The sequence below is a fragment of the Pristiophorus japonicus genome, chromosome 3, assembly GCF_044704955.1.
Source record: "Pristiophorus japonicus isolate sPriJap1 chromosome 3, sPriJap1.hap1, whole genome shotgun sequence".
NCBI classification, from domain to species: domain Eukaryota; kingdom Metazoa; phylum Chordata; class Chondrichthyes; family Pristiophoridae; genus Pristiophorus; species Pristiophorus japonicus.
Window position 1 is genome coordinate 286882399 of NC_091979.1, and position 18888 is coordinate 286901286.

General features: G+C 43.7%; 1 protein-coding gene across 1 annotated transcript in view; it reads left to right on the forward strand.

Moving 5' to 3' along the window:
* The window catches only part of LOC139259538 (leucine-rich repeat-containing protein 27-like), a 135430-nt gene that overhangs the window by 65660 nt on the left and 50882 nt on the right, over window positions 1–18888 (forward strand). Inside the window, exon 4 of the mRNA XM_070875025.1 lies at window positions 4–162. Within this exon, the coding sequence (XP_070731126.1) occupies window positions 4–162 (159 nt within the window). The remainder of the gene's footprint in view (window positions 1–3; window positions 163–18888) is intronic.

Below are 18888 nucleotides of genomic sequence, written 5' to 3' on the forward strand. Positions count from 1 at the left end.
TAGGTAATCTGACTTCATTGAAGGCCCTCAACCTTAGAAAATGTCCAATTGAGTTTCCTCCCGATGCTGTCGTGCATCAAGGATTAATTGCCATTCAAGCCTTCCTCAGAAAGCCAAATCAAATAAAAGCTGAACACGCTGGATTATGTACTCATGATACAGGTACAAAATAGAAATCACACCATCTTCCTGAAGAAAGAGAATTACGCATATAGTGTGTATACACAAATAGCTGAATATTTTACATTTATTATTTTTAGACTGTTTTCAGTTGCATTCTTCACATTCATGTTTTTTTAAGAGGATTGCTGTAATTCAGGGTACATCTATATGTGCTTTCTGCAAAAGTTAATTTCCATAGGCAAGTCCACACTTCTTATGAACTGAAACTTGATCTTGCATGCAGAATATCTGTGATCGTGTGCCACAAAATTAATAGTGAATCGTATACCTTAAAGTATGTACCAGAGATAGTTTAGGTGCTATTGCATTACTTCTCTTCCAAATTGGCAGGAAAAACAGCTGTTTAACAGACCGTGTAGCTCAGGCCAAAACTACTCATCAAAATCTATTCTAAAATTATACAGAAGCTAAATTCAAAAGATTAGATAGCAATACATTATTTAACATTCACTGGTATGCTAAATTATTTTTGAAGTTCAACATAACAAGTCACTTCAAGATTCTCAGTACTTTTTTTTCCCAGAATCTTTAACTGAGATCAGACATGGTGCATGGGCTATTGAACACCATGAGTTTCTGGTTCGCCACTGTAATGTGAAAATAACTAGTTGAATCGTGGACTAAAGCAATATGTAGCACCTGTAATATTTATTCCCAGCTTGCACAGCCTCTGGAGAGAGAACAGTCAAATACCTTTCCTCTTCTATCTGATCCACTGCAGTCACTATTTATCCTCCACATAAGAGGGGCACAGTGACACAAGATAATATTGGTGATTTTGAACAGAGTATCTGTAGTTTTGGTGCTGTGGGCTGGGCTGAAACCGTACTCAATGTATTTGAACAAGAGGTGCTAAGAGCAAAGAGTGGATTGTTATATTGCAAGAACATGTTTAAAGATCTTGGAGAAAAAGGCCAGGTGACACACATGATTGTCATTTTCAAGGCTAGAGGGGTCGGGTGTGGGTTTCTTCCACGTCTGATCACCTCATTTGTGCAACCCTGTTTCAGTCTCTGTGCCAATGCCTTGGGCTGTTTCAGTCACCATGTGACCAGAGGAGCCGGGGTCACTTTCACCATGTACATAAAGGAGCCTGACTTGTCATTTTCCTTCCTTTGAAGCCTTCTGTTCTCCTTTTATACTGTTCTAAATGTCTTTCTTTGTCTCTCTCTGTCTCTCTCTGTCTTTCTCTGTCTCGCTCTGTCTCTCTCTGTCTCTCTTTCTCTCTCTCTCCCTTCCTTCCCTTCTCTCTCTCCCTTCCTCCCCTTCTCTCTCTCTCTCTCTCTCCCTTCCTCCCCTTCTCTCTCTCTCTCTTCCTCCCCTTCTCTCTCTCTCTCTCTCTCCCTTCCTCCCGTTCTCTCTCTCTCTTCCTCCCCTTCTCGCTCTCTCTTCCTCCCCTTCTCTCTCTCTCTCTCTCTCTCTCTCCCTCCCCTTCACTCTCTCTCTCTCTTCCTCCCCTTCTCTCTCTCTCTCTCTCTCTCTTCCTCCCCTTCTCTCTCTCTCTCTCTCTCTCTCCCTTCCTCTCTCCCTCTCCCTCCCTCCCCTTCTCTCTCTCTCTCTCTCTCTCTCTCTCTCTCCCTTCCTCCCCTTCTCTCTCTCTCTCTCTCTCCCTTCCTCCCCTTCTCTCTCTCTCTCTCCCTTCCTCCCCTTCTTTCTTTCTTCTCTCTGCCTTATTTATTTTCTTGTTTGAAGACTTCTCTTCACTTTACAGGAGAGCATTTGACATAAATTGAAGAATATTCTCCTCTTTGAATCATTACTTTATATGCTTCATCCTTTGGGTTTTGGGAAGCTGGCCATTTACAGAGAAACCCAGTTGCATTGCGCTCAAAAAACAATAAAGCAATAGAGTTTTACCCTACTGTACTATAGTTGGAAAATTTACAGTGTGAAGGTTAGGAGTAGGGCCAATTGAAATAAACAATAGAAACTGACTCAAATGTCACAATGGCAGAAGATTTAGTAGTTTATCATAAGAGCTTTGCAGAGAAGCTCATGAAACAGCTGTCATAAAAAACAACTTTACATCATAGCAGTGGAAGCAAGAGAAGAACAGTTGTCTGCAGTGAAGTTTGCCATTGAGCAGGGCGTAACACCAGTAGTGACTACAGTGTCCATCAATAATATGGATTGTGGATATAATGGGAACTTCTTTCATGAATGCTCCCACTGCTGCTATAGGTGCTTTAGATCCATGATCCAAGAAACAGTGAAGGTATGCTTTCATTTTCTTGGACAAGGCTTAAGGATAATCATCAGCAATGAATTCAAAGATCTCATATAGTTCTTCTATGCTGCAAAACATCTTTGGACTTTGTGAGGCAACAGCAAACAGCAATAAAATGCATACAGGAGCAGCTAACTCATGTAAGTGGTTGCTCTGTGCCACCACATTGCCTTATACAAGTGAGTATAAGCACCATCTCAAATTATTGACGACAGCACAGGATATACTTTCCACTGCTAGTCACAGCACGCTATCTGAATCCCAGGCATCTCATTGGTTGGCTCACCCATCAATTGCCATTTCTCTTGGCTCGCGGGCACATGAAGAAGCAATATGCAGAAGTCCATGATTCATGGCAACACCATCACCTCTTAAATTCCCCTCCAAGTCACATACTACCCTGACTTTGACACATACAACAGTCCCTTCATCATTGCAGGGTTAAAATCCTGGAAATCATTACCCACCAACATTATCAGTACATCAGCACAAAGACTGGAGCAATTAAAAGAGAAGACCCACTGCCACCTTCTCGGGGCAACTAGAGTTGGACCAATGAAGTTCATCCAATGTTGTTCACGCCTTGTGAACAAATAAATAAATAAACAAGGGGCACTCTGGAACATGAATTGACATGAATTGACACTCACAACACATGGGGCCGTCATTTTTAGAACCTTTAAACATGTAAATTTATTTTTCAAAACATTTTGTTTTAAATATTTAATTTAATTAAGTGCCATTTTAGTTAATTTTAACTATGCATTTTTTTTGATGTATAGATATATTTTTTAGGGCATTCGCATTCATACTTATGGGGATGCCATACATACGGAATCCCCATAAGCATGAATGCGGATTCCCTTCTTTTATTGGTTGGACTGGCCCATGTAATCCCATGGGCACTTGTGAACCACGTGCGCCCCTGAGATACGTGGGCCCGGAGAGGCCCAGGACAGCGACTCTCTGTACCTCATGGACCACCAGGTACACAGGCAGGCATTTTATTTGCGGATCAGAGGCATTTCCCCGTGGGAAGCCTCCGACCGCAAATTCAGTGCCATTACATGCAACATTATACAATGTACTCAAACATTAGAAAAACTCATTTATTAAATTAGATGACAACATTTCAGATATATGTTATCGCCTGTCATCCTTTCCACACGTTGAAGAAGATAGTCCTAAAGTTCCACAGTATAACAAACTGACCCGAGGCATTTATTAGACATCATTGAACAAGGAAAGCAACCAGCACTTTCATAACTGTAACAATGTCAAATAAAATGTTACAGTGCCCAGTTACAGAACACACTAGAAACTGTGTGATAGGATCTTCCTACACAGGTGCCCCTAGGGGGCTGCAGTGGTTTATGACTGCTAATGAATCCATGCTATTATGAAAACTTTGCTGTATCATTCACTGCTGCCAATGCTGTAGAAAAATGTGGACATCTTGCCTGTCCTTTGCACTTTTCACACGCCTGATTGTGAGTGAAATTATTTTGTTAATCAGAATTGAGCAATTCCAAACGATTCTGTGCAGGTTGCCCTTGATAAGGCCTTAAGAAGCAAACTTCTTTTTTTAACCATTCCCATTAACACGTGAGTTGTGGTTAAAGCAGGACCATTATTATTTCAAATCTGTAAAAATTTAAATTGAGAGATTTGCCACAATATCTGTGAAAATTGTCCGTAATGTGATATTTAAAAAAGGATTCAATTAATGAAGTGGGTTAAAATAAGGATGGTCTTTTTATGGGGAGAAGTAAAATAAATCATTTGTACAAACTTTCCTCACTGCCTCTAACTATCCTCGGATACAATGGTTGAACTTGGCCCTTTCTATTTGCTACATGTCACACAGGCCACTAATTTTGTAATTAGTGTTAAAAATAAACTTACCTTATTGGGCACTTTTTTTAACATGTGTTTTTAAAATTTTATTTTTATATGTTTTTGTATGTTTTAAAACTCTTATGCTGCTTTTAACAGGTGCAAGAGTTTTCAAGACATTTGCTGGGCAAGAGATGGGTAAATACCGCAATCTTGCCCATGCGAATCTTCTGGCTATGGGGATACAGAGCTTCCCGAAAACCGGAAGCAGGGATTTCTGCCCCAATATCTATCCCTGCTGAGCCACTCCAGTCACCCTGATGAATTGTTGTTAGATGAGCATCAGGGATTCAACAACAAACAACAATAACTTGTATTTATATAGCGCCTTTAACGTAGTGAAACGTTCCAAGGCGCTTCACAGGAGTATTATGAGATAAAAATTTAACACTGAACTGCATAAGTAGAAATTAGCGCAGGTCAAAGAGGTATGTTTTAAGGAGCATCTTGAAGGAAGAAAGAGAGGCGGAGAGGTTTAGGAAGGGAGTTCCAGAGCCTGGGACCTAGGCAACAGAAGACACAGCCACCAATGGTTGAGCGGTTGCAATCAGGGATGCTCGAGAGGGCAGAATTAGAGGAGCGCAGACATCTTGGGGGTTTGTGGGGGTGGAGGAGACTACAGCGATAGGGAGGGGCGAGGCCATAGAGAGATTGAAAATAAGGATGAGAATTTTGAAATCGAGGCATTGCTTAACTGGAAGCCAATGTAGGTCAGTGAGCACTGGGGTGATGGGTGAGCGAGACTTGGTGCGCGTTAAGACACAGGCAGTCGAGTTTTGGATAACCTCTAGTTTATGAAGAGTAGCATGTGGGAGACCAGCCTGGAATGTGTTGTAATAGTCAAGTCTAGAGGTGACAAAGGTATGGATGAAGGCTTCAGCAGCGGATGAGCTGAGGCAAGGGCGGAGACAGGCGATTTTAGTTATGCTGCGGATATGTGGTCGAAAGCTCATTTCAGGGTCAAATATGATCAAGGTTGCGAACAGTCTGGTTCAGCCTCAGACAGGAGTTGCGGAATGGGATGGAGTCAGTGGCTAGGAAACAGAGTTTGTGGCGGGGACCGAAAACAATGGCTTCGGTCTTCCTGATATTCAATTGGAGAAAATTTCTGCTCACCCAGCACTGGATGTCGGACAAGCAGTCTGACAATTTAGAGACTGTTGAGGGGTCGAGCGAAGTGATAGTGAGGTAGAGCTCGGTGTCATCATCGTACATGTGGAAACTGACACTGTATTTGGATGATGTTGCCAAGGTGCAACATGTAGATGAGAAATAGGAGGGGCCAAGGATAGATCCTTGGGGTCACCAGAGGTAACGATGCGGGGGCGGGAAGAGAAGCCGTTGCAATTGATTCTCTGGCTACAATTAGATAGATAAGAATGGAACCAGGTGAGTGCAGTCCACCCAGCTGGATGACGGTGGAGAGGCATTGGAGAAGGATAGAGTGGCCAGCCGTGCCAAAGGCTGCAGACAAGTCAAGAAGGATGACACAGACTTCTGCAATAACAGATGTGTACCACAGATATGTACCGAAAGCTGAAAGAAACTATTATGCACAAACATTCTCATCTCACAAAACTTATTTTTAGAAAAATTGAAGTCTGATTTCCACTTCTGATTTTTGATTTGACATTGATTGTTAAAAAAGTGCTCTTTGGTCAGGTAATCCCATGGAGAAGCACATCTTTTGGAAAACATCAGAAGCTTGAAAAATCTTCATTTCTGATAATACCCAAAATGTATTTTCTCTTTTTCATTGATCTGTGTATATCTAGCATTTCTTCAATATACAAGAACAATATAGCCTAAAGAGTATAACTTATACTATTTGCCTCAGCTGCTTTGTGGGTGCATCTGACATAATTTCAGTTTCATCTAGGTCAAAATTTAAAGGAGCACTGTCTTTGTGAAAAAAGTCAATTTTCTTTTTTTTTGAACATGCATGTTGTGATAATCAGAGTCACATTGAAATGCTTTATTAAGCCAATGTGAGTGATGTTATGGTGACAAAAAAAGATACACAGCTTTTCTTCATTCCCAAATATAACCGATTTTCCAGAAATTCTTTCTCTAAAATTGTACCTTTTAACCCTTAATTGTAAAGATACAGAAGCTCTCAACACAGGGCCAGGTTCTGGTTGCTAAATTGTGTTTAAATGTTGTCTTTCCATTTTTCAATTTAGTAATAACAATAACTTAGAAAAACATTATAAAATTGAATGTATTTGACTTATTTGTAAAAATTGGAATGGTGTTGTGGAGAGATATGCCAGGTCTGGATGGGTCAGTTCAGAAAATAAAACGTGTGTTCCTCCTAACATATATTTAACTATTTCCGTCCAAAAAACTTCCAATTGGTGAGCTCCACACCTTTTTCCTTGGTGAGGAATGATTCTTGTATTCATATTTACAGAAGCCAATTAGTTGCCTAGACTGCAGAATCCCAGGTTAATCTTATTTAAATGTAAAAATTGCTTAAAATGGTTGATTATAGTGTGAGAGAAAACTAAAAAGTGACATCAAGGTTGTACAATCCTGGAAATATATTGAACTCAGTCAATAGAAGTTGTATGGATGTTTGCCTATGGATTACCACTTGCTGATCTGCATGTACACTTTGAATGAGTAAAGATGCAAACAAGTAAGTGAATGAGTAAGTAAATTAAGACATTCATTAACTGCTTGTTTATACATGATTCAAATTATCTTGTCTTTTCTTTGCATCTAAATAATTTTGTTGCAAATCACTCAAGCTTTTTGCAGATAGAAAAATTTCCTCTGTTCAAAGGTTGTAATCAGTAGTAAATGAGAGGGGGAAGAGAGTCAAATTTTTATAATGAGATTTTCTTGGTACTGATTACACTATGATTCGTCTAAGAAATGTTACTTTAATTCCAGATTACGAGCAAATTTGAAAATGTTGCAGTGGAAAGATAGCTGGGGAAATATTGGTTTTAATTTTATCAGACAAAATCGTCTTATCATGCGCAGTTAAAACCATACCTTATCAAAATAAATGTAAATAATAAATCTGCCCTGCAAATATCCTCTTATTGGGCTCAGTTTTTCCCAAAGCTTTTTTTTGGCATACTTGAAGAGTTACGTCTGTTTTTTGGGGGGCCCAAGTACGCCAAAAAAAAATGTTCCAAGTTTCCCCGTTGGATTTCTTCATTTTGGCGTGGCCTAACCTGTCCTTTAGTTTTGGGGGTGGAGCCTTGATCTGCGCTTAAAAGATCGGGTTGCCGCGGTAACCAGGGACACAATGCGAGCTGAGGCTGCAAAGTGAAACATACAGCCAGCTCCCAACATATTAAAACACATTACATAAACTTAAAAACACGTTAAAATATATTGCAGCAACTTACCTCCAATTATTAAAGCCGGGACGGCTCCCCCGCCCCTAGCCCTGACCGAAGGGCTTGCCACTCTGCTTGCCTAGCCCACCCCGAGCCCCTTGCTGATGCCGGTCCAGCTCCAGCTCCGCTACCCCCCTGGCCAAAGGGTTTGCCGGTCCGTTCCCCCGTCCAACCCTGGCCTCAAGTGCCTTGCCGGTCCACTCTCCCGCTCCTAGCCCTGGCTGAAGGGCTTGCCGGTCCGTTTCCCTGCCCGACCCTGGCCCCGAGTGCCTTGCTGGTCTGCTCCCCCGCCCCTAGCCCAGGTCGAATGTTCTCCCAGTCCGCTCCCCTGCCTAGCCCACGCCGAATGGCTTCCCGGTCTGCTCCCCCGCCCCTATCCCAGGCCGAATGGCCTGCTCCCGGTCCCCGCTTCTAACTACACCTGAAAGGCCCCCCTCACCCCTCTCTCCCGCCCCCCCCTCCTCACCTCTCTCTTCCCCCCCCCCTCCTCACCTCTCTCTTCCCCCCCGCCCCACCTCTCTCTCCCCCTCGCCCTCCCACCCCCCCCCCCCTTAACTTTCCTGCTGCTGCTGTCTGGGCATCTGCTGCACTTACCTGCGCTGATTTCCTAACCTGCGCCGATTTCCTTAACTCCCCAGAAGGTTTTTCTGCAGAGGTCACATACGCTGGCCGAAGCAGAACTGGAGTAACTCTCAGCTGGCCAAAATTGCCTAAATGGCCAGAATTGGTGCGGGTGACAGGTTACGCTCCCTTTGGCTCAAAGAAAAACTTACCTAAAAAAAAATCGTAATTAACTGAGTTACGCTAGTGCAAATTGATTGGGAAACTGTGGGTTTTTTAACTTAGGCCAAAAATAGCAGCCTGCTCCAAAAAAAACCGGCACAAATCACTGGGAAAAATTGAGCCCATTGTTACTTGTATTAGAAATGGTACTGAAGTTGTCATGTCATTACAGCTGATTTCAGGTAAGTGGAGTTAGTAAGGGAGCTACTTTTCTTCAGTTCATCTGTAATGGGAGGTTGTTTGTTTCAATTTTGTAAACAGGATTTACTACCACACTGCATCAAGAGGCACAACTTATCATTGATGAGTACAGGAGAAAAATAGACAGGGGAATTCTACCTAGAAAGGCTATCAGTGAAGTCTGGAAAAAGATGAATGTTAGCAGTGAGTTCAAAATAGTCCAAATTATAAGCTGATTCACTTGCAAGTGTAAATCACATAAGACAGTTAAAGGCCCGTTTCAGAATTGAGGGATCATGCAATATCTGGAAGAACATTACTCAAATGTTTTTGGAATAGCACTTAAACCCAGTGGATTGTAACTGTCTATATTCATCTTTGATACTCATTTAATGCAAACTATACATTGTAGTATTATTTCCATCTTGGTTTCATATTTTTGTCACGTTTTACTATATATGGGTTTTACACTATGTAAAGATCGTTGTGAAATAAACAAGGGAATATTAACAGAACCGATAGTGCAACGTACTTTTTAAAATAGCCCTTCCCCCTCAGGTTAAGTTTAAAATATAACTTTGTTATTGTCTATTTTCACCATCCTCTCTTCCCTTCAGGTGAAGAGTTTTGGGTCTTTCTGTAGGAGTCAATAGTTACAGCTGTTTAGAAAGCCTGCTATCAGACATTCTAATGACAAGACATTAACTATCTTGGATGCTGGTGGTTGCTATGTTCTGTGTGACAGCCTGATTCTTGATCTGACTTTGCCATTAAATCCTAAGTATTCTTCAGAGGCATTGCTGTAAGTGCATCACCCCCATTATTTCCCCTTTTGAGTGAAATTTCAGGTCTCTGTTCCATATAGGAATATGCTGAGATTGCTGTGGTTTCCACTCCACTTTCCCCTACCCTTGTTGATTAAACAACATCCCTATATTATATGAATTTTATTTCATTTGAAGAATAATGTCCAGTTTGTAGATTTAAGATGAAATAACCTGATAATTGTTTAGAGAATTTCCAATAAGAGATCAAATAATTGCAGCAACTTACATATGAAGCTCCTCATATACAGGAAAGCAACAAGGAGAAAAAGTATACAGTGAATACTGAAGGGGAGATTTTAACCCACTTCACCCGGTGGAAACAGGGCAGACGATTAAATCGCTTCAGAGCATGTATGGTTCCATTTCCACCGACTGCCATTTTAACCGACAAGTTTTATTAGTCAACTGACATGCCCACCAGAGACAGATGGGGGCCTCATGAATGCATGCAAATCAGGGTCTGATGATGTCAGTAGGGCCCTAAAGGCATTTTAATGTAAATCACGGTAGTTAAGTCCAACCCACTGATAAAACATAGCAGGATTGGTCTCAGAGCCACTGGAAGCACTATTTAAAGGGGCACATAGAAACATAGAAAATAGGTGCAGGAGTAGGCCATTCGGCCCTTCGAACCTGCACCGCCATTCAATGAGTTCATGGCTGAACATGCAACTTCAGTACCCCATTCCTGCTTTCTCGCCATACCCTTTGATCCCCCTAGTAGTAAGGACTACATCTAACTCCCTCCTGAATACATCTAGTGAACTGGCCTTAACAACTCTCCGTGGCAGAGAATCCCACAGGCCCACCACTCCCTGGGTGAAGAAGCCTCTCCTCATCTCGGTCCCAAATGGCCCACCCCCTATCCTTAGAATGTGATCGCCGGCTCTGGACCTCCCCAACATTAATAAGAACATAAGAACATAAGAATTAGGAACAGGAGTAGGCCATCTAGAACCTCGAGCCTGCTCCGCCACCCAACAAGATCATGGCTGATCTGGCCGTGGACTCAGCTCCACTTACCCGCCCGCTACCCATAACCCTTAATTCCCTTATTGGTTAAAAATCTATCTATCTGTGATTTGAATATATTCAATGAGCTAGCCTCAGCTGCTTCCTTGGGCAGAGAATTCCACAGATTTACAACCCTCTGGGAGAAGAAATTCCTTCTCAAATCGTTTTTTAATTGGCTCCCCCGTATTTTGAGGCTGTGCCCCCTAGTTCTAGTCTCTCCGACCAGTGGAAACAACCTCTCTGCCTCTATCCTGTCTATCCCCTTCATTATTTTAAATGTTTCTATAAGATCACCCCTCATCCTTCTGAACTCCAATGAGTAAAGACCCAGTCTACTCAATCTATCATCATAAGGTAACCCCCTCATCTCCGGAATCAGCCTAGTGAATCGTCTCTGTACCCCCTCCAAAGCCAGTATATCCTTCCTTAAGTAAGGGGACCAAAACTGCACGCAGTACTCCAGGTGCGGCCTCACCAATGCCCTGTACAGTTGCAGCAGGACCTCCCTGCTTTTGTACTCCATCCCTCTCGCAATGAAGGCCAACATTCCATTCGCCTTCCTGATTATCTGCTGCACCTGCAAACTAACTTTTTGGGATTCATGCACAAGGACCCCCAGGTCCCTCTGCACTGCAGCATGTTGTAATTTCTCCCCATTCAAATAATATTCTCTTTTACTGTTTTTTTCCCAAGATGGATGACCTCACATTTTCCGACATTGTATTCCATCTGCCAAACCTTAGCCCATTCGCTTAACCTATCTAAATCTCTTTGCAGCCTCTCTGTGTCCTCTACACAACCCGCTTTCCCACTAATCTTTGTGTCATCTGCAAATTTTGTCACACTACACTCTGTCCCCTCTTCCAGGTCATCTATGTATATTGTAAACAGTTGTGGTCCCAGCACCGATCCCTGTGGCACACCACTAACCACTGATTTACAACCCGAAAAGGACCCATTTATCCCAACTCTCTGCTTTCTGTTAGCCAGCCAATTCTCGATCCATGCTAATACATTTCCTCTGACTCCGCATACCTTTATCTTCTGCAGTAACCTTTTGTGTAGCACCTTATCGAATGCCTTTTGGAAATCTAAATACACCACATCCATCGGTACACTTCTATCCACCAAGCTCGTTATATCCTCAAAGAATTCCAGTAAATTAGTTACACATGATTTCCCATTCATGAATCCATGTTGTGTCTGCTTGATTGCACTATTCCTATCTAAATGTCCCGCTATTTCTTCTTTAATGATAGCTTCAAGCATTTTCCCCACTACAGATGTTAAACTAACCGGCCTATAGTTACCTGTCTTTTGTCTGCTCCCTTTTTGGCTGCAGGTAATTGGATCATAGGATATAATAATTACTTTTATTAATATATCGCCTTTAACATAGTAAAACATCCCAAGATGCTTCACAATAGTGTTACAGACAAACAGATAAATTTGACACCAAGCCACGGAAGGAATTAAGGCTGATGATCAAAAGCTTGTTAAAAAAGGTAGGTTTGAACGAGCATCTTAAAAGAGGAAAGCGAGGTAGAGAGGCGCAGAGGTTTAGGGAGGGAGTTCCAGAGCTTAGGGCCCAGGCAGCTGAAGGCACGTCCACCAATGTTTGAGCAGTTATAATGAGGGATGTTCAAGAGGCCAGAATTTGAGGAGCGCAGACGTCTTGTGGGATTGTGAGGCTGAAAAAGATTATAGAGATAGGGAGGGGCAAGTCCATGGAGTGATTTGTAAACAAGGATGAGAATTTTGAAATCGAGGCGTTATTTAACTGGGAGTCAATGTAGGTCAGAAAGCACAGGATGTGTATATATGTGCCATTGTGCTGTTTGGATTGCCAGGAGTTTCCGACTTCCAGATTGCTTCTTTCTGAGATATTTGTTGCCTTGCTTACTGTTGTGTATGCAATAACTTTTAGACTGAGTACTGTTTAACTCCAAGAGGTATGACCTTGGCTCTGTTTTATTAAGGCCCAAAGTAACTAATATACAAAATGGCTGGCCTTTTATACTTGGGCTGCACACACGTGAGTGCAACCCAGTGGCCTTCAACAGTGACGCCATCTAGTGGCTAGTGATCCCAAAAGTACATACATGACAATACCCCCTTCTGAAATATTAACACAGTCTTTTACAAATTGAGACGGTCCAGTGTTTTACGCTCCCAGGTTGACTGTCTCAGTTCAACTTGAGCCTTGGGTGAGCGTTCAGAATCTGTTGTGACTGGTGACTGGGTGGCTGGCCTGGTGGGAGTGGCAATGACCATGTCAGGGATTGAAAGTCCATTTTTGTTGAACATGTCAGTGATTGAAAGTCCCGATTCACTGATGACCACTGAGTCCTCTGATGACTGGGGGTAGGTTGGTTGGTCGGCGATTGTCTCTTCCTCTGGCTGTTCCGGTTCATCTGTGTGCCGCAGCTTTGTCTGATCCAAATGTCTCCTGCATGTTTGCCCATTTTTGAGCTTGACAATAAATACTCTGTTGCCCTCCTTAACCATGACAGTACCAGCGATCCACTTGGGACCCTGACCATAATTCAGAACATATACAGGATCCACGTAATATCAAGAAATGGCTGAGCACATTGGATACAGCAAAGGCAATGGGTCCCGACAACATCTCGGCTGTCGTGCTTGAAGACTTGTGCTCCAGAACTAGCTGCGTGCCTAGCCAAGCTGATCCAGTGCAACGACAACACTAGCGTCTATCCGACAATATGGGAAACTGCCCAGTTATGTCCTGTCCACAAAAAGCAGGACAAATCCAATCCGGCCAATTACCACCTCATCAGTCTACGTTCAATCATCATCATAGGCAATCCCTCGGAATCGAGGAAGACTTGCTTCCACTCTTAAAATGAATCCTTAGGTGACTGAACAGTCCAATATGAGAGCCACAGTCCCTGTCACAGATGGGATAGATAGTCGTTGAGGATAAGGGAGGGTGGGACAGATTTACCGCACGCTCTTTCCGCTGACTGCGCTTGATTTCTGCATGCTCTCGGCGATGAGACTCGAGGTGCTCAGCACCCTCCCGGATGCACCTCCTTCACTTAGGGCGGTCTTTGGCCAGGGACTCCCAGGTGTCAGTGGGGATGTTGCACTTTATCAAGGAGGCTTTGAGGGTGTCCTTGTCACGTTTTCTCTGCCCACCTTTGGCTCAATCATCAGTAAGGTGATGGAAGGTGTCATCGACAGTGCGATCAAGCAGCACTTACCAATAACCTGTTCATCGATGCCCAGTTTGGGTTAAGCCAGGACCACTCAGCTCCAGACCTTATTATTGCCTTGGTCCAAACGTGGACATAAGAGCCGAATTCCAGAGGTGAGGTGAGAATGACTGCCCTCGACATCAAGGCAGCATTTAACTGAGCGTGGCATCAAGGAGCCATGGTAAAACTGAAGTCAATGGGAATCAAGGGGAAAACTCTCCACTGGCTAGAGTCAAACCTCGGACAAAGGAAGATGGTTGTGATGGTTGGAGGTCAAACATCACAGCCCCAGGGCAACGCTGTAGGAGTTTCCCAGGGCAGAGTCCCAGGCCCAACCATCTTCAGCTGCTTCATCAATGACCTTCCCTCCATCATAAGGTCAGAAATGGGGATGTTCACTGATGACTGCATAGTGTTCAGTGCTATTTGCAACTCCTCAGATAATGGAGCAGTCCATGCCTGCATGCAGCAAGGCCTGGACGACATTCAGGCTTGGGCTGATAAGTGGCACATGACATTCGTGCCGCAAACGTACCAGGCAATGACTATCTCCAACAAACGAGAGTCTAACCACCATCCCTTGATATTCACCAGCATTACCATCGTGGAATCCCCACCATCAACATCCTGGGGATCACCATTGACCAGAAATTTAACTTGACCAGCCACATAAATATAGTGGCAACAAGAGCAGGTTAGAGGCTGGGTATTCTGTGATGGCAGGTCTCACCTCCTGACTCCCCAAAGCCTTTCCACCATCTACAAAGCACAAGTCAGGAGTGTGATGGAATGCTCTCCACTTTCCTGGATGAGTGCAGCTCCAACAACACTCAAGAAGCTCAACACCATTTAGGACAAAGCAGCCCACTTGATTGGTACCCCATCCACCACCTTAAACATTCACTCCCTCCACCACTGGCATATTGTGGCTGCAGTGTGTACCATCTACAAAATGCACTGCAGCAACTCACCAAGACATCTTTGGCAGCACCTCCCAATCCCGCAACCTTTACCACCTAGAAGGACAAGGGCAGGAGGCGCATGGGAACACCACCACCTCCACGTTCTACTCCAAGTCACACACCATCCTGACTTGAAAGTACATCGCCGTTCCTTCATTGTCGCTGGGTCAAAATCTTGGAACTCCCTCCTTAACAGCACTTTGGGAGTACCTTTACCACAGCAACTGCAGAGGTTCAAGGTGGGTGGGGAGGGTTGACCCATCCACCTCCACGGAGGTGTGTGGGGGACCTGACCCATCCACCTCCATGGCACGAACCTGGTATTGCAGTACTTCCAGGGACGGTGCAGTGGCTCTAGGCCTTTTGGCTAAGAGCATTGGCGCAGAGTGATCCTTGGCATGTGCAAGGTGACCTCTGGCGTTTGTGATTTGACAAAGAATTGGAACGATTGGCTACGAATTTAAAAAAAAAAAAACTGCAGAGGTTCAAGAAGCTCACCACCATCTTCTCAAAGGCAATTAGGGATGGGCCACATCTCAGGAACGAATAAAAAAATAGCATGGATACGAAATTGGTTTTGTGACAGGAAACAGAGTAGTGGTGAATAGTTGTTTATCAGACTGGAGGAAGGTGCACAGTGGTGTTCCCCAGTGCATTGGTACTAGGAATACTGCTTTTCTGGATATATATTAATGACTTGGACTTGGGTGTACAGGGCACAATTTCAACATTTGCGGATAACATAAAACTTGAAATTATAGTCAACAGTGAGGAGGATAGTGATAGACTTCAAGAGAACATAGACAGGCTGGTGGACTGGGCGGACATGTGGCAGATGGAAATTTAATGCAGAAAAGTGTGGAGTATTACATTTTTGTAGGAAGAATGAGGGGAGGCAATATAAACTAAAGGGTATAATTCTAAATGGGGTGCTTGAATAGAGAGACCCTGGGGGTGTATGTGCACAAATCATTGAAGGTGGCATTGCAGGTTGAGAAAGCGGTTAAAAAAGCAAATGGGATCCAGGGCTTCATAAATAGAGGCATAGAGTACAAAAGCAAGGATGTTGTGATGAACCTTTGTAAAATACTGGTTCGACCTCAACTGGAGTATTGTGTTTAATTCTGGGCACCACACTTTAGGAAGGATGTGAAAGCCTTAGAGAGGGTGCAGAAAAAATTTACAAGAATGATTCCAGTTACGTGGATAGACTGGAGAAGCTGGAGTTGTTCTCCTTAGAGCAGTGAAGGTTGAGAGGAGATTGGATAGAGGTGATCAAAATCATGAGGGGTCTAAACAGAATAGATGGTGAGACACTGTTTCCACTGGTAGAAGGGTTGAGAACCAGTGGACATAGATTTAAGGTGATTGGCTGAAGAACCAAAGGCGACATGAGAGGAAAAATGTTTTTTACACAGCAAATGGTTATGATCTGAAATGCATTGCCTGGAGGCAGACTCAATCGTGGCTTTTAAAGGAAATTGGATAGGCACCTAAAGGAATTTTTTTGCAGGACTACAGGGAAGGGGAGGCGAATGGGACTAGCTGAAGTGCAGAGAGCCAGCACTGGCTCGACAGGCCAAATGGCCTCCTCCTGTGCTGTAACCATTCTATGATTATATAAACATACTGGGGGTCACCATTGATCAGAAACATAACTGGACCAGCCACATAAATACTGTGGCTACAAGAGCATGTCAGAAACTGGGTATTCTGCAGTGAGTGTCTCACCTGCTGACTTCCCAAAGCCTTTCCACCATCTACAAGGCACAAGTCAGGAGTATGATGGAATACCCGCCACTTGCCTGGATGAGTGCAGCTCCTACCACACTCAAGAAGCTTATCCAGGACAATGCAGCCTGCTTGATTGACACCCCATCCATCACCTTAAACATTTACTGCCTTCACCACCATGACTGTGTGCCATCTACAAGATGCACTGTATCAACTCGACAAGGCTTCTTCTACAGCTCGTCCCAAATTCACGACCTCTACCACCTAGAAGGACAAGGACAGCAGGCACATGGTACCACCTGCAAGTTACCCTCTAAGTCACACACCATCTTGACTTGGAAATATATGGCTGTTCCTTCATAGTCGCTCCTGGAACTCCTTCCCATCCAGCACTGTGGGAGTACTTTCATCACATGGACTGCAGCGGTTCAAGAAGGCGGCTCACCACCACCTTCAGTTATGGATGGGCAATAAATGCTGGCCTTGACAACGACGCCCATATCCCATGAATGAAAAATGGAAGTAGTGAGGTAGCGCTGTGGATACATGTGGAAGTTAAGCACCCACTTCTGCATAAAGTTGCCAAGGGGTAGCACGTAGATAGTGAAAGACAGTGGACCAAGGATGAGAAGAAAAGGAGAATGTGCTGGTACCAATAGAAGCCCCGATTTTAACCTGACCTGATTGGTGTGAATGGGGCTGGTGGGGTCAGATGCCGCTTTTGCAAGCCATTTTACATTTATTTTTCTATTTCATTAAATGTATTCACCTCAAGTGCATAAAAGAGTAATTATTGAATTGTGAATATAGAGAATACATAGCAGGAAGTGATGGGTATGTTTGTTTTTAATTCATTGCTGTGCTGACATGAGTTTTATTGACAAATGCATTTTAATTTCTGATGATTAATTTTATTTGCTTTTATTCAGGTCTCGATGGTCAGAATAAGTGAGGAATGACACAGTATTTAGAGGCTCCATTAGTCATCATAGCGAGCTCTGTAAAAGGGCAAGCAAGAAAGGGCAGAGAAACAGAATGACAAGAATAAAAGAGGGCATAACCAGATGAGAGGAGGAAAAATATTCAGGGGCATAACAAGCTTGGAGAGGGATCTCAATGAGGCTGTTGTATATTTGGCAGATGAGAGTAGTTTGAGGCACATGAGTTAATATTGGAAAGATAACCACAGCAGTGGTGCCTGATACCTGTAAATGCTAAAAGGTAAACACAAAAGGTAAAGACTGGATCAACTGGGCTTGTATTCACTGGAGTTCAGAAGAATGAGAGGGGATCTTATAGAAACTTTTAAAATTCGGACGGGTTTAGACAGGTTAGATGCAGGAAGAATGTTCCCAATGTTGGGGAAGTCCAGAACCAGGGGCCACAGTCTAAGGATAAGGGGTAAGCCATTTAGGAGGAGAAACTTCTTCACCCAGAGAGTGGTGAACCTGTGGAATTCTCTACCACAGGAAGTTGTTGAGGCCAATTCACTAAATATATTCAAAAAGGAATTAGGTGTCATCCTTACTACTAGGGGGATCAAGGGGTATGGCGAGAAAGCAGAAATGGGGTACTGAAGTTGCATGTTCAGCCATGAACTCATTGAATGGCGGTGTAGACTCGAAGGGCTGAATGGCAGGAGTCAAGTCGGGTTGGGTCGGGTCCGGGGGCGGGGAGCGGGAGTCGAGTCAGGTCGGGAGGAAGCAGGAGCTGGACGTGGGAGGAGCCTTATCCACGCAGCCCCAGTGAGGCCATTGGGCCAGGGCTAGGGGCTGCGTGCTTCGGGCCCTTCCCACACAGTTTCGGGCGCCTGGAGCTACTGCACATGCGCGCCCACTGTAGTGCGCATGTACAGAGGTCCCGGCACTGTTTTCAATGCAGGGACCTAGCTCCGCCCCCTACAGCTCGTGCTGCGCCGCGCGGAGGGCCAGAGGACATGCAGGGAGCCGGAGAATCTGGAAGTTTTTTTTAGGCGCACTTTGTGGCACGAGAAACGGGCGTCCAGGTCGGGGCTGCGCCATTCTAGGCACGGCCCGAAACTTGGGCCCAACGTTTCTACAACATATGGTATAATTTTTCAAAACACAGGTGTATTGTAGCAGATCTTACTTGAACCTATTTTTATTTAAAAATAAAATTGCAACCTGCAAAGCAGAATTATGTAAATTTTGAAGCTGTTTGATCATTGATATTAACACATTTTCATGGATTGTTTTGAGAGTTGCTTGGCATTTTAAAGATCTAATTACTGAAGAAAGCAAGGCGATTTTGGCATAAGTAGTGCATAATTTATGTGCAATGCAAAGGAAATGATCTTGTGCAATATTTAGAGTTCTCATGACTGTAATTACAAATTTATGGAATCGGATGAGATGTTAAACCTAGGCCCTGTCTGCTGTCTCAGGTGGACGTGAAAAATCCCATGGCACTATTTCGAAGAAGAGCAGGGGGTTTATCCCTGGTATCCTGGCCAATATTTATCCCTCAATCAACATAACAAAAACA